The 15,889-nt window shown below is 45.7% G+C and overlaps 1 protein-coding gene across 3 annotated transcripts in view; it reads right to left on the reverse strand.

Annotated features, from left to right (window-relative positions):
* The window catches only part of Gfrl (Glial cell line-derived neurotrophic family receptor-like), a 435,405-nt gene extending 425,507 nt beyond the window's left edge, over positions 1-9,898 (reverse strand). For 2 of the 3 annotated variants that reach the window (XM_076423705.1, XM_076423704.1), the window contains exon 1: positions 8,824-9,897. In XM_076423705.1, coding sequence (XP_076279820.1) covers positions 8,824-9,166 — 343 coding nt within the window. In that variant the 5' untranslated portion in view covers positions 9,167-9,897. Of the gene's footprint in view, positions 1-8,823 lie in introns of all 3 variants that reach the window. The other variant, XM_076423703.1, reaches the window with a different exon arrangement.
* Between the last annotated feature and the right edge of the window lie 5,991 nt (positions 9,899-15,889).

Here is a 15,889-nt window from a genome sequence, read left to right on the forward strand (position 1 = left end):
TTGGGGCTTTTGTTCGCGATCGCCCGTGGATCGTTTCGATCTATATCCTCTCTCCGCAATCCCCCCCCTCTCTCTCTCTCTGTCTCTGTCCCTCTCCCTCTCTCTCAGTCGCTCGCTCGCGCTCTCTTTCTCTGTCAAAGAGCCTTATTTTCCCATTAACTCGCGAGAGCACGAAAGAGAGAACGTTCCTCTCGTGGCCGAGGGTAAAAAGGGCCAGGAACGAAGAGCGACACACTAATTGCTCGTTCTTTGGGGGTTAATTGTCCGAGTCGAATGAATTCCTTCCGCCCCGGTATCCAACGCGGTCCCCCCGCCGTTCTTTTAAATGTCGCGGCCATACGAGATCACCATTGTTCCGGCGCTTAATGGAGGCAACAGCGGTCGGTTAGGTGCGCGCAAAGGGCTCAAGCTCCACATTCTTCCCGGAAACTACTTTTCTACCTTCAGGATGAACTTGAATCCAGGTCGAACATCTTTCAGTTTGCTATACTTAGACACCGGAAGAGCCTCGCACGTCCTAGTCGAATTTCTTAGTGGAAATACACGAGATGGGAACGAAACGATCATTTTCGTGGACAACAATACGATATTTCATTTAACCCTCACTAAGCTGTCGTTATGCATACAATTAATTGTTTACAACTTTAGGAGCTAGATGTATAGTCTCGTCCTCAAGATGTAGCTAATAATATGTATAGCTCATAAGCCTCAACAAGTTGTTTGAAAATTTTCTTGGTCGAATAATAATCATGATAGAGCTAAAGCTAAAACCAACTTTCAAGAAAATTACTATACGTTCCGAAGTGTGGAGAGCAACACTGGCCAAGGAAACTTTAAGCCAAAAATCTCCAGATTAAACCACAGGTCTCAACCTGTCTAAAAAGAGCTAGATGTATAGTCACGAAGTCGTCCATATGTCGTCATACGTTCGGAAGGGGTTAACGAAGTTGGTCAATCGACTTCGGACACATCTTCTATTCCGACGTCGCGTCGCGTCGACTCGGCGAAGGCCGAGGGCGAACTATCACCTGACCTCGGCCCTTTTTCCACTCTGTATTAATGCCTTCGATGCTGTTCAGAGTTCAATTGTTCCCTATAACTCTGTAACTATGCACCATAAATAAAAATGGTTACAAGTAAATTCTATATTGACTATTTTCGATGAGAGGTATCAAAACAATGTTATGTGCCCCCATTTAATTAAAAAAAAAAGTGAATTGAGATATTCGGCCACTTGTAAAAGGACTTCTAAAGGACTACTATAATATACTACGTGAAAATTTTGAAAAAATTTCAATTGGTCCGAATTACAAAGAAAATACTAAATGCTGTGGTTTACAACTTTTTGATGTGGTCCTACGTTCGATATTGAAAATGTTATCGTCTCTGTTATGCCGCGGAACTGTGAGTTCGCGTATGTTTCGGATCACTGCCCGCCAAGTTAATCTTGAGCAGCTAGTTCAAATGATAGAATGATCGCAAAAGACAATAATTGATTCGCATGAATTGATATCGCATGAATACGTTAATGGAAGCGTTTCGTCCCGGACCTGCTAGTGGACTCGTCAGTAAGGCTGATCTAGCAGGTCCTGCCTCATACGCGCGCAGATGATGGTATGAGGATTCGCGTTTGTGATTGAACGCACGCGAGGGATCTCGACTGATTTGATCCGGTTCGCAAGGGATTTCGACCGACGCGATCCCGGTTTGTCGGGTGTCCTGACCACTGGACAACGAATTACCGTGATGCTAACTTTACACGTGTTATGAACGATTGACAAGACTACGGCTCGTGCGTTGTACATACTTGTCTACCCGAAGACTGGGGAATGTCACGGCGTTAGAGCGTAAAACTCAACTGAGCGACTTCGTCTTTCAGTCCTAGCCGTCCTAGCGCGATGCTCGTTGGATTCTCGAATATGAAATAAGTTGCACTGATTGGTTCCTGCAGAAAGTTGCATTTCCCAATCAGTACACACTTTGACTTCTAGGACCTCCTTCCCGTAGCTCTGAATGAGGCCCTGGGAAGGAGGAGTGGGGCGAGATCTTACTCGGTCGACGACGCGACGGTTCCAGGTAATTCGACACCCTGCGTAACGGTCGCGGACGGTCCTTCGGAGGGACTAAATTTATGACACGTTGTAAGTTCGAGGGTGTATAAAAACTGAACGTTAAACAGATGCCTGGACTGGTCACCGAATGACCCTAGTTTATTTAATCCTTGAGGAGGATATTTAGGCACGTTCGCATCATAAATCCTGTCCGAAGGAAACCTACGAATTCTATTCCTGTGCGACGGAACAGTCCCTTTAAAAGTGGCTGAATAATACTGTGACGGACTAGAAATCTAAACTTCTCAACCCTCGCATATGAATGAAATTAAATCTGTTTGTTTACTTTTGGTCCTGTGTTATTTTTTATCCTAAACTTATTAAAAATGAGGCTATTTATGAAATTCATTTGTCGGGGTTTAAGAAACCCCACCTTACCGTTTACGTTTTATTAGACCTTACTTTGCGAGGATTGCGAGGTAAAAGTTTCACGCGCGTCTGTGATTACCTATTAACCCTCCGATAGCGGAGCTTGAGTTTATTTTGACCCTGGGTATCAAAAGTGTCATTCAACTACTTAGTTTCTGGCGAATTAATTAAATATATATATAGCTGTCGCATTAGGATCAATAAAAAGATTTACTTGTCTACAAGGTCTTTAAAAATGTGTTTTAAAAAATTGATACATAAAGCAGTACGTGTGTGTGGACTTAAACATCATCAATGACATAATTATAAAAATGATCCGCTGTCCAGTAAAGGTATCTCAGGTGGTTTACAGAATTTTCGAAATGTCCTCGTACGATATGTACGTACTTTGTAATCTGAGTAAATACTGTTTGAGGGTTAAGGGAAGAAAGTGGCTAGAATCCGGTGTAACGGAGGACGGATAAACGCGTGTCCTCGTCCACTCGGCAAACCGTTCGGATTCCGAGGGATCGATTGTTCTCCATCGAAAGAGGACATCGTCGAAAAGTGTACGTAACATTACGACGACGCAGGTCGTCGTGCATAGCATCGTGGCAAAGCGAAAGCGTCATCGTTTGCTGCCAAAAAATCGAGGATCCGCGGGTGCAACTAGCGGGAACGGCTGCTCGAAGGCACTTGGAATTTATTCGAAAGCAACCTCGTTACGGGCGCGGATCGCGAAGTAGGTCGCACGAAAACAGCGAGGACGTTTAGAAGCGTCTCACCGTGCGATTTAACGTCAATGGGCCACTTCTCGTTCCCCGTGGCCCCTCTCCATCTGGGGTTTCGCCTCTTTTTTCTCGACGGTGCCCGCGAGATCTTCTCCTCCGACTCCGCGCGTGTCTTCCCACCGTTTTTTTTTTTTTTTAACTAGAGTCGACCCGCAACATTTAAGCCAGAACCGTCGACCACTCTCAAACCTTTTTCGAATCGTTTATTTTTTCGTCTCGAAGGAAGAGGGTCCCGCGATTTCTAGACGCGCTGACGCCTTCGAGTTCCGCAAGGTTTCGCGCGTCAACGTTCCACTCCGTCTTTCAGGGGTTATATCTGTGGTTGTAACGAAAAACCGCCGCATGTAAAAATTTCAAAAAATTTTAGTTTATGCACTAACCGAGCTTTAGAGTATAGGATTTGCGTATTTACTAGAGGTGTGCGGAACGGGACGGGAAACCCGAAGGATTCAAGATCCGATCTTGCACACCTCTAATAAATACTAACCATTTAGAGCAAAAATCTACAGAAAAAAATTTGCTACTTCATGGGAAAAGACGAACAAGTTCTCGTTTTTGTCGCGAAGAAAATCGTTCAAGTGGTTCATGAATCGCTTTCAGTCTCCAGAGCATTAGAAAAGGCGTTGCATAAATAATCTGTGACGAGTAAAACAAACTAAAGATCGCAAATCACCATGAGCAAATGAATTCCTCGCACAGCTTCTAACCGGTTCCCGGACGAGTTTCCGGTTCGGAGGCAAGTTCCATGGTTGAAAATCGCGCGAGCTCCCCCCAGCGAGCCGTCAGCCACTGACCTCGATGAATATTTATGGGCCGGGTTGATTAATTAATCGCGGCTGGAAGATTGAATACATCGGAGGATACTATTTACGTGGATGCTTGCGATCTGTTGAGCCGGCGCGCGGCGCTGTTTATAACACCGGGTTTCCGGGTTCTACCTGCACGCGCGCGCGCGCGCGCTTGCGTTCGTGGATCGCGCAGGGGGTTCAAGCAAGGTCCGGTTGTAAATTCTGCAGACGCGTTCAATTCCGAGGAAGGCGGTCCATGAATCCGTAAAACACAGTCGAACGTCTGGTTTTCGTTCGCGGGCCGAGTCGAGACCCGAATCGATGTTACGTCCCTACGGTTCCCAAAAGCTGATCGTTTACCCGATCCACGAGGGTGTAACCTAAACGTGCTGCTTGCTGCCCCTATAGCATAGCATAGCATAGCATAGCATAGCATAGCGCGCACTCGCTACTCTGCCACTCGATCCCTTATCTTCTACAAGTTTCAATCACAATTTATCTTCGAGTGTTGCTACGTGTACCTCCGACCGGTCCGACGACGGAAACGAGAACTCGATCTTCACAAAGGACTCTGGGAGAAGTTGACCAGTTCCGGTACACTGACTTGAAATTGTTAACTGTTAATATCGTTCGAGTTGCAGTTACATACGTTCGACGGGATTACTTATACGACTAGATGAATTTATCACAAAAATTGGTGAGTGGAGTTTGAAACAGGAAACGAGGTGTAAAAGAATTTAAAGACGCCGGTTATTCCGAAAGTAATAGAATTGTTGAAGGGAAATATTCCCCGTCATCGATACTTCACGTGTATTGTTTCCGAGATTTTCAAATGATTTCGAGATTGCAAAAAGCTCTGTTGAACCTGTTACACGAATGAAAGACGGTTTTCCGAACTCGATTACGAGCGTCGTTTCGCCGGTCGAATTAGCGGGGCGCGTCGCGTCGATAAGCCCCGCGTCGATAAACCGTCGTTGTTGAATTAATAACTGATCCTAATTGAATTAATAATCCAGCCCGTCTCTCCACGGAAATTAGTAATAGTTGCTCGCTGGCTCACGGCTAGCAAAATACGCTTCCGGTCGAACCACGGAAACAACCCTCGTTCCCGGTTTTTAAACCGATTCAATCAATTACCACCGGCCGCATAAACGCAGTCCGCGAAAGATCATGGGATTTCAATGCCAACGTTGTTTCGACGGTGCAGGAACGCTTTCCACGATTCCCTGGCTGGACCCGTTCCATTATTTAAGTGTATCTAGTTTGTTTTACGTACACTGACCAAGTATTTATCTCGTAGATCTTTTAGACGTGATAATTTTATGTATTCCAACACAGTTGTTTACATTCATTTATCGCCGTGGATTTGTTTAGAAGACCACGAATGAACTTGATTTCTTTCTATGTATGTATGTCGTAAATTTAAGCGTGTTTTTAGGATAAGCATGGGCTGAGCATTTGCCGTTGTAGGTTTAGGTTGCCGGAGTCGGCTGCCGAGTGCTCGCACGTGCATTTACATTGTAGCGCGGCCGAGACGTTTGATCGGCCGCAAGACTCGGGATCGGTTTCTCTTACGCGCAGCCGAAACGTTTGAGCGGCTGCGACAAACAAAATCGGCTCCCTTTTAGAATGCGTGCACGTGGACGGAGTGACTCTGCGGAGTGGGGAAAATGCGAGGCAAGGCCCTCGATGGCCCGAGATCGGCCATCGGCCGGCAGATTTTGTTTACTCCGCAGAGTCAAACGGTCAGAATACTCGACAGCCGACACGCGACGATGAAACGTATTAACGCCGGGGCGCACGGGTCGCGCCAGAATGTTAATGCCGCGACATGTATAATATATCGAAAAGTGACACAAGGCAAAGAAAGAAAATTTCATAGGAAAGCCATTTGAAAATTACCTTTATCTATTCTACAGGATGTTTCGTTTATCTGATAACGCAAATATCTTGTGACGCACTCAAGTTACGAAAAAAATTTGTTTACAAAAATTGTAAACGGAGATGTATTCGAACAATTAAAGATGCAGGGCTCAATCGAATGAGTTAATAGCCATTTTTAATTGTTTAAATTGTAAAAATTGTTTTCCAGTTGTTTTTATTGAACTTTGAATGAGCGCAACCTTAGAGTAGTATGTACATACAAGGAAACTGCAATCTTCGAATCTATGGTAGGTTTGGTCACGGAGAACAGTTTTTCTACTCGTGTACCGGAATAAAAATGAGGAATAAATTCTCAGGTGAAGTCCGTACGGTGTATTTTCTAATATTGCGAGTCAGCAGTGCGCTTTTACTGAAAGCTCAATAAAACTTTCACCCTCAACAATGCACGCGACAGCCATGTTTACGAATCGGCTCAGCCTTTCGAGGGAACGTCAACAAAAATGTCGTTCTATACTCTATACTATAGTAGAGATGACCTCTTTGCCTGGCCAGGGTGTCCGGTGAAAGAGAAACGGTGAATGTGTTTCTCGAAGAAGAAACGCTTTTCAAAAAGCTTTTTAAGGATCCCACGCACCGTGCGAATATTTTCCGACGAACAGTTCGCTGCGATACCGCTTCGTCTATACTCGCTACAGTTGAACTCTCTTTCTGCTCCCTGTGCGTTTTATTCTATTCGTTTGTAACGGCCGTTCAGAAGCTGGTAAAACGGCCGGATAAAATCACAACAATGCAACTCCATCTTTTGGTAGAATGAGTTTCTTTCGAAATATATTTTTCTTTGATTTTTGTTCACGAGATACTTTCATATATTGTCACTGTAAGGATTTTTACACGGTGCTCGATTTAACACTGAACCTATCACCACCAAACAACGCTACGAACACTCCGGACTAACACTAATGAAAAATTCTCAGTGCATACATACAAAGTTTATTTCAACTCCTTGGGAAAGTATCGAACCGATGATAATTAGACTAGATTTATTGGAAAACAAATTCCGAGGCTTAAATGCATAATTGCGAAGAACATCCGACAGTTTGACGTAGCGCAAGCTTTACACTGTAAAAGAGAAGATCGTCGGACGATAAAGTCAACCTTGACAGCTTAAGATTAACATCGCCGAGAAATATACATATGTAACTGGGTATAACAGTAATTTCTCGGCTATTTATTCAGCGCTACCACAAACACCGAGAGTTGGAAAGTGGCTTTCACAAATGCATAGTCATTAAGAATTTTTATATTCTACCAAAGAGTATTTTAGTGCTGATTCTGTACATGAAAGTATTTACTGTCTATTCGTACATTTCTTTGTCCGCATTTACAACCTTTCGAACGGGATTATAGACGGCATGAATAAATAAGGTACGTTCTCGTCTCGCTATCAAGAGTGAAGTAACATAGCCCTCGCAAGAATATACGAACCGTAAACGATAATGCAGAATATCCGAGTAAAAGTGTTCGCACAAATCGATCGAATTTAATCAGTTCAACTTGACTCGTTTAATAACATTCCTATGCAATATTAATACATTTAATGAATATTCTTCATCGATAAATTTCGATGATCGAGAAATTCAATCATTTACTAAAATACCAATAAAATCAAATCGAATCATTCTGATCCTCTGAATATTTATAGAGTAACACCATTACATTAGCCACACTGAATATTTATCATCGAAACACGCCGTTACGTTCGCGCGGCTTCAATACTTGAACAGGAAATTAAACGATACCAAAAATGTATTCAGAATACACGATACCCTATACACAACCTTCAAAGCGAGGTTAAGGGAGATATGAATAAATAACGTACGTTCCCTTCTCTTTATCGAGACTAAAATAACACACCCTACCCGAGAATATAAAAATTCTAACGAACAATATACGACGTCTCCTAAAAATGGTTGCAAGAACGACGCTGGTTACATTCGTTTAATCTTTAATCCAATTGGTACATGTCACTAATACTTCTTACGGTATACTAATATAGCTAATCAGCCGCTTTCACCAACAAATTCTCCACTGAAGTACTAAGAAAATCAACCCTAATAATCTTCATCTTCAAAACACCGCAACAGTATGTATCACTGATAATTTATCACAATTTCAAAGTTCCCACACACAAATCAAGTCACTATGTACAACTCTTCACAAACTCCCTCCCAAAACTAATCATTATTCCCCAAAGAATTATCATCCCTTAACCCACAAGAAACCTCATCATCTCCTCGAACCATTCCACACCCAAACCTAATGATCTTCATCTTCAAAACACCGCAACACATTATCAGTAATAATTTAGCACACTTTCAACGCTTCAACACAAATCAAACCACACTACAGCTCTTCGCAAACTCCCTCCCAAAATCAATCCACCCCAAGAATCATCACCCCCCACCAACTCCTAACCTTTTCCGGTCCGAACAGCTGAGAAATACAACAGTTGAATGGGTGTCGCGAAGAAGGGACAACGTGAGGTTTTTTAAATTTTATGGGAGCGTAATTAGAAACTTATTTTCCACTTTCACATTTAACAAAACAAACCGTAAGAAAAGTCTTTCAGTTTTTATTATTGTAATTCACGTTTGAGTTAAAGATAGCGCTGCTATCGAAAAAACCGAAAAAACTTGAAATAGGCTCCTCTTCCAGACAGCCATTCAATTGCTGTTGGGTGACATGGAAATGTGGAATATTTTGCAAACCAGTGGAATGAATTGGTGCAAAGTTACATACAATCGATTCTGGCGCGACATATAGGACCGGAAAGGGTTAAACCAGCCGAAACCGAAAGACCCCGTCAAATCTCTCGTAAGCTAACACCATAGAAGTACTCACCGCTTCTGCCGGTGGGTGTCGGTGCAGACGTGGACCTTCCCGCAGGCTCCTGTATGGGGAAAACGAGGTCGCAGCACTCTCTTTCGGGGAACTCGCTAGCTCGCGTGTACCTGCAGCAGCAGGATAGCACAACGATCGCCGCGGCGACGCTGGTTAGCAGCGCGGACCGCGCTATCAGCGTCCCGACGACACGTGACATGACTCGTCCCATCAGATCATGACACACCGAAGAAGGCGGCCCGTTGTTGTTCAGACCACGGGCCCCGTCGATCCAGGACCCCGGCGGTGGTGCCGGACGACGGCGACGACGACGACGATTCCGCAGGACGAACCCGCGCGGCATCCTCTCGTCGTCCGTCTCATCGTAAGCTGCCTCCTCCACCTTAGCTCCGAACCGACGAAGTCGATGCACACTCGTGGCGGATCACCACTGATCGAATCTGACAAGACCAGACGACGACGCACACTTCGGGTCCGGACCCGACCGGGTCACACAGCTGCTCTTTCCAGTATGAAGAAGAAACCGAACTAATTGTAAGACCAATTCAGTCGAAGCGAACCTCTGACGGAACTCGGTCGCGGAGCAGACGAACCTCTCTTGATAAAGAGGCTCCGGTCGAACCTCTGACGCGAACTCGGTCGAAGCAAACGAACCTCTAACAAACTTAGTCGAAGCAAATGAACTTCCTCTTTTCTTTTTATACCTCGGATTAGGACACTCGCGGCGCGCACAAATTCGGTCGGCACTTTAGAATTCTCGCGGTCCGACGTTCGCGGTCATCGTTGCGTAAGTGTAACAGTGTGTAATTGAGTGTAACAGCGAGTAAATTTAGTTATCGGTGGATGGTCGGTACGTGTGTATGTGTGTGTGTGCGTTTGTTTGGTGAAACGATGCGGCAAGAGAGAGAACGAGTCGCGGATCCTCGCGTGGTGCGGCGCGGCGCGGCGCGGCGTCGCGACGTTGCGAAACGCGGCCCGAAACACACTCGACGCGCGCGTGCTCACCTTGGGAGCGTACTGTCGGGCCGAGACCGCGTCGCCCACGGTGTCCCGACGCCCAATGACGACTACGCCGCACCGCGTTAGAACGACGGCCGCGCGCTCCAACACCCCCTCCATCCCACCCCTCTCCTCGAACAACTCCCGTTTTCTACCTGCGAGCGACCCCCTATCCCCGTCAACTTACACACGATAGTTTCTGCGCGAAAGTGTGCGCGTTCCCCGCGTTCCGAAGCCAGGAACGAATGAGAGAGACAGGGGGAGAGAGAGAGAGAGAGAGAGAGATAGGGGTGGGGGGAAATAGGGTGGAAGGGTGGGAGAGACGCGATGCATATATAGGTTTGTATGTTGCACGTACCTGCGCCTATACCTGTACGTTTGTACCTGTACGGCCGCGGAACTGTACCTGCTCGTGTCCTTGCACGCGACGCTTCAACCGTGTGCGCAACACCACCCCCGCAACAGCCTCCTCTCTCTCTCTCTCTCTCTCTCTCTGAACCCTGCGCCCCGCTACCATAGCTCTCGCCTGCTGGCCTCGCAGACTAACTCCGAGTTCAGGTGCAACTGCTCGCAGGGAAACGTACACCTGCAACGACCATTCTCCTCGTGGAGGGCCGAACCTCACGGTCTGTCTCCGTATTTCGACGCGTATACCACCCTCGCTAGATCTTCGAATCGATCTACGAGGTCTATCCTGTGTACACGTGCTTCTTTTTATGTACCAGGTTTGTTTGGTTTATCCGATCCTATGGATAAAGTGGGCTTCTTTTAGTGGGATTGTTTGTGGAAGTAGATGGTGTGTTTTTGTGTTTAACCCTCTTCCTGTCACCCCCAAAAATGTGGGATATGCAGAAATTGCCAGTGCTTATTTAACCCTTAGCACTCGACTGGTGACGCTCGACTAGCACAGCTAAAAATTCCTGTATCATTATTCACAATATTGTTTGCATTATTAACACTTTACCTACCGGTAGGTAGCCTATAAATAGGCTTTTCAATAATTGTGCAGCACCAAACGGAAGCTTAAAAATCTTCTTTTACACAATAATCCCGAAGGAAATTATTGGATTTTGTTGTTGAGAGTGAGTTGGTGGTTTATGATTAAAATTGCTGTTGCTATTGAAGGATTCTATTAAAAAATCCTCAGCCATGCACCATAGACTTACAACGATTATGGAATAATCACCGGTAGGGTGATTAATGTGTTAAATATGTTGGTATCTAATCAATTACTAAACGTTCAAGTATTGAGGTATTTATTATATCAATTTCATATCCATAAAATGAAAAAAATCGTATAGAATGGAATTGGTCGGGAGAAATGTTTAATTTTCGAGTTAAAATAATTCTGATTGTAAAGGGTTAATGTTTACGTATTCATGAGCGAGTTAGATTGGCCCGTGGCGTTTTCGCATAACATCCGGGGACCGACAGATTGATTCACTGCGCTGCCAGAAAAAAGGTTAAGGGGTGTCAGACCACCCCGAATAAAGACAAATTTAAGACTAAACCTCCGGTCACTACCGGTCACAATGACCGGTTCCAGATTTATTATTTAACAATTATTGAAATCAAATTCTCAAACCTGGTGTCGTAAGTATCTTTTACATATTTGAACGGATTCACTTGAAATTTTCATACAATCTTACTTCTTACATAGTCTGAGGAAGTTCGTATGATTTTTGCAAAATATTTTAATCTCTTTTTGCTACAAACATTTTTGATGATGAATTGTTTTATTCGAAAGTGTACGATTTCCACGAAAAGCAAGATTTCTTAAAAATTGTTCGTGCTTCCCTAGTAAATGTTATATCGAGGCGTGGCGTCAGTGTATCCAGACAGGGGTAATTGGAAAAAAAGGGATCGGGGGGAATACAAGTATCCCCTCTCTGATGACCATAGTGATATTTGACACGTTGCGCGACGAGAATAGAGTGAGGCAGAGTGAGGCGAATGGAAGACATGTTGCGCGTGCGCGATAGGGACTGAACGGTGGAATAGGATAGTGGAAGGGGATAAGGTGGAGGGGGAAATGAGGTTGCCGGCAACATCATCTGGCCACACTGCGTGGCGTGGGTCCGTTTGAAGCCGCATGTAATTGCAATTGTTCAGCGTTTGATGATGATGTGATCGTGCTAGATCGAATAAGTGATTTAGATTGAGATTTGTCAAGAATTCGCGAATGACCGCAAGAACGATATTAATTGGCACGGCACGCGCGACAGGATTCACAGGATCGCAAGCAAGAAAAACGTCGCGCGTCGGTATCAGGCGATGGGACCGGAGAAGGGAGCCCAGGATCGCGTCTACTGGCGGTTTCCTCTGGTTTCCTCAAGTTACACTGGTCGACCAGCTGGCGTTCGTGTCTTCGCTCGTTCACGGTGTTCCGGTGTCCCTGATTTGCCTAATGCAACGTAACGCAGGATGTTACACGGGTCCCCGTGCCAGGCTGCGACCAAGCATCCAAGCTAAGACGGCTCATTAGGAGATAAGCTTTCTGGGAAAATGATCGTTTCGACGATCCGCGATCGCGTTTTACGACCTGGAAACGACAGGTCGGACGCGTGTTCCGCGGGCAACGAGGTTCGATTTTATTGGCCCCTTCCGCGAAAGAATATTCATATTCATGACACCGATCGGCGTACACGCGAACACCGACGAGTTTGTCGGATACCGCCGCGCCAGCCACCAGTTTTACACCCGGGAAACCACCACCGCGCAATTTTCCGCGAATTTTCTGCATTAGTCGAAGCGCGCGGTTTTCCGAAATACATCGACGCGACAGATCCGTAACTTTCGGGCATCGATACCGTGTTTCAACACGTTCTATCTGCTTCGCATATGTTTCGTAAGAACTTTCGTAGAACTTTCGTAAATCTGGTCTGAAAATTTGAAATTAGCGTGAAAAAATCTACGGGAAATGATATATAGCATGTTAAAAAACATTTTTTGCCGCGCGTAAAGTGGGACCAATTTCTCGGGTTCGCGCAAGTGATCCCTTGATTCTTTTGAGGAGCGTACTTTCATCCAGCCTAACTGTTCAATATTCAATCGGTTACAACTTTGTGCTAAAATGCTTTAGAATAATCTACCTGGGCTTATTTGGTAGAGCGAACCTTCTCCTCTCACCCACCGCTAACTATCGTCTCCTCAATGACGTATTCGCAGGAAGCACCCAGCAACAAACTGTCAACTGCCACAAACTTCCCCGAAATCCCCCTGAAATTCGGAAACCAAACTCCCGGACCGTCCTGAAATTTCCCATGAAACCCGTCCCCAGGCCCAATAATCGATTTTTGCGATGGTTGGATCCGCATTAATGCGGCCGATACTCTCTCACGGACTCGGTCGTACGTGTTCGCGCACGTGTTGGTCCGTGTAGCCTCGCGCGGTGCAATTGCGCTCGTATGCATTGCGTGCATCTTATCCGTAAGTTCGGCTCGGGCCAATATTGGTGTCCGTAGTTATTGTGGGCTGGCTGTGTACGTGTCTTCCGGTCGGGCACGTATTTGGCCGTGCGTGCGCGTGGCCACGTTCTCTCTCTCCGTGTATCTGTGTGTATTACAGGTCGGTGTAACAGGACGCCCGGCGTCGCGACGCACGGGTTCGTGGAACACCGAGTAGGCACGATCGTATCCGACGGATTCCGAGCAGCCACCCTACCTACCTACCTACCTACCTACCTACCTACCTACCCCCCCCCCCAACAACCACCCCCTCGGCCCCCGTGAGCAAAAGGGGGTTGACCGAGCGGGCAGCCCACCAACGACCCTTGTTCCTCGTACGCGCGCCGTTCCTGACCTCGTTTCGCTCGGTTTGTCGAGGTCGGTTACGCGGAAATACCCGCCGGGCCCCGTCCGACGAGTACACCGACCGACACGACACAACCCGGCGCAACTGTCTTAACCCTTAACCGTTTTATCGCGTTACGGCTGGCGAGCGATCCCCTTGATCCCTCGAACATTCTCCGGAGAGGAACGCGGCCAGACAGTCGAGCCGTTTGAGGAACCGGAAACAGAGAGCGCGAGAGAGAGAGAGAGAGAGAGAGAGAGAGAGAGAGAGAGAGAGAGAGCAAGAGTGAGATCTTGAGGTTGTCCTCCGTTTCCGTTTCTCTCGTTTCTGTCTCGGTTTCGATCTTGAGTGGCGAGCTTCGCCAACCACTCCGGAGATTTCACCGCGATGGGATTCGCGGCGCGCGCGTGAACCCCGAGACCCCTGTAACGACGGATTCCGTGATGCCGGTTCGGCGCGGAAATTCGGGTCGACGGAACTATGTTGAAATAATTGAACTCGAATGACCGGCGCGGCGATGGGACGCGATCGATCATCGAGATTGCCGAGCGATCGCGGAGAGGTTCTTGAAGCGTTCTACGGTATGAACATGGAAAAATTCAGTCCTTTCAGACTTCTTGCAGATTCAGTTCTATCTGAAATGGTACTCTCTGAAAATTTCGGAACTCGTCGAATTAATGGTCTGCTGCTTTTTTCGAAAAAAAGGAGTAGGATGGAGTGGGGTAAGTCCGCCCTAGTTTTTGCAAAATTGGACTTTAAACTGATGTATTTTCAGTCTGGTATGCAAAAATCTAACGTTCTTGGTATCAAAGTCTTGCCACAGATATTACTGATGAATTAGTCAAATGACCGTATTCTGTGACATGTATCTTGAGAAAATAGATTTCTTCATAATTTATTGCAGATCAAGGGTTGTTATCCCAGAAACTGTGCCTGCAAATTCCACAAACTGACGATTCTATCTGATTTGTTAAGGGATATGGTGGGAGCGGAATCAAAACATAGCCTAGTGAAGTTACCTATGTATGATAACTAAAAAACTTTATTATATAACGGCTAATAGAAAACTGTACTAGGTGTCCTGCCTATACCGACTCTTCCGACGAACTGAACTCGCGTCTCGTGTCGATCGTCGCTTCGGCTGCTGATCGTCATTTTGACCGCCGCGCGCCGCGCCGCGCCGCGCTTGTCAAAGGGTCAACAATTTTGTTTTAATTGCGTCGTATTTTAATCGTCGCGAGGGTCAAAAGTGCAAAAGGAGCCACGGGTCGAAACTCAACCGCGACGAGTATTGGTGCAATCAAAAAAAAATTGTTGACCTTTCGACCAAGGTCAAGGTAATTTTTCGGCACTTTCTTCAGTTCAATTTCAACCAAATCGATGGTGTAGAATCAACCTATGTCAGCCACGACGTATAATTTCTTTACACCCTGTACATTAGTTAGAAAGGATAACACAATTTATATGTTTATTATTATACTTTTTGTAGGATTGTATTTTCAGTTGTGTCACTTTTCTTGTGAATGCACAAAAAATACTGCGATGAACGGACCAATGGAAAAAAACTTTCCAAAACCGTATTCTAGTGCCGAAGTTCGCTAAAGAATAAGGTCTCAAGACCATATCCCATAAGGCGTTCTCGAGTTTCGAAAATCGACCAAGTTATATCGATTTGAAATTTGAACAGCATACTGGAACGGTGCCGAACGTTTCAATCGTGCGTTTCTGGAAATTCAATCTATTACAACTTTCACGAAAAAGAATCTTACAACAATCTATCAAGGCTCATTTTGAAGGGCGAAACTTCTGCTTTCATCTATACTAAGTTGCTTTTCTTTGAGGATGTTTCTGCGCTAAGGAACGTGTCGGAAAGTCAAGATAATTTGCTTTCTTGAAAATTTGATCCGTTCCAAGGACTCTGCAACGTTTAATAAATTTTTTACCTCGAATCCCCGTGGGTTGGAAAAACAAAGTACTCTCGCTTGTGAAAGGATTTTCACGATATTGTTCTAGACCCTTCTCGCAACAAAGGTTTGCTTATCATTTAACGTTAAGAGCCCGTTCAGACACGGCGGAAACCGCGCGTTTTCGACCGCGCGATTTTTGTCTTTGTGTGTGTTCGACCGCGCGGATGCGTGTGAAGGAATCCATATACGCTAATGTAAATAAGGTCCGCGCGGTCGAAAACGCGCTGATTCCGCCGTGTCTGATCGGGGTCTAAACGTTAGAATTATTTGTAAACTGTGTTTAACTTAAAAAAAAATTTGGGCCGGTC

The sequence above is a fragment of the Lasioglossum baleicum genome, chromosome 5 (assembly GCF_051020765.1).
Source record: "Lasioglossum baleicum chromosome 5, iyLasBale1, whole genome shotgun sequence".
NCBI lineage: Eukaryota > Metazoa > Arthropoda > Insecta > Hymenoptera > Halictidae > Lasioglossum > Lasioglossum baleicum.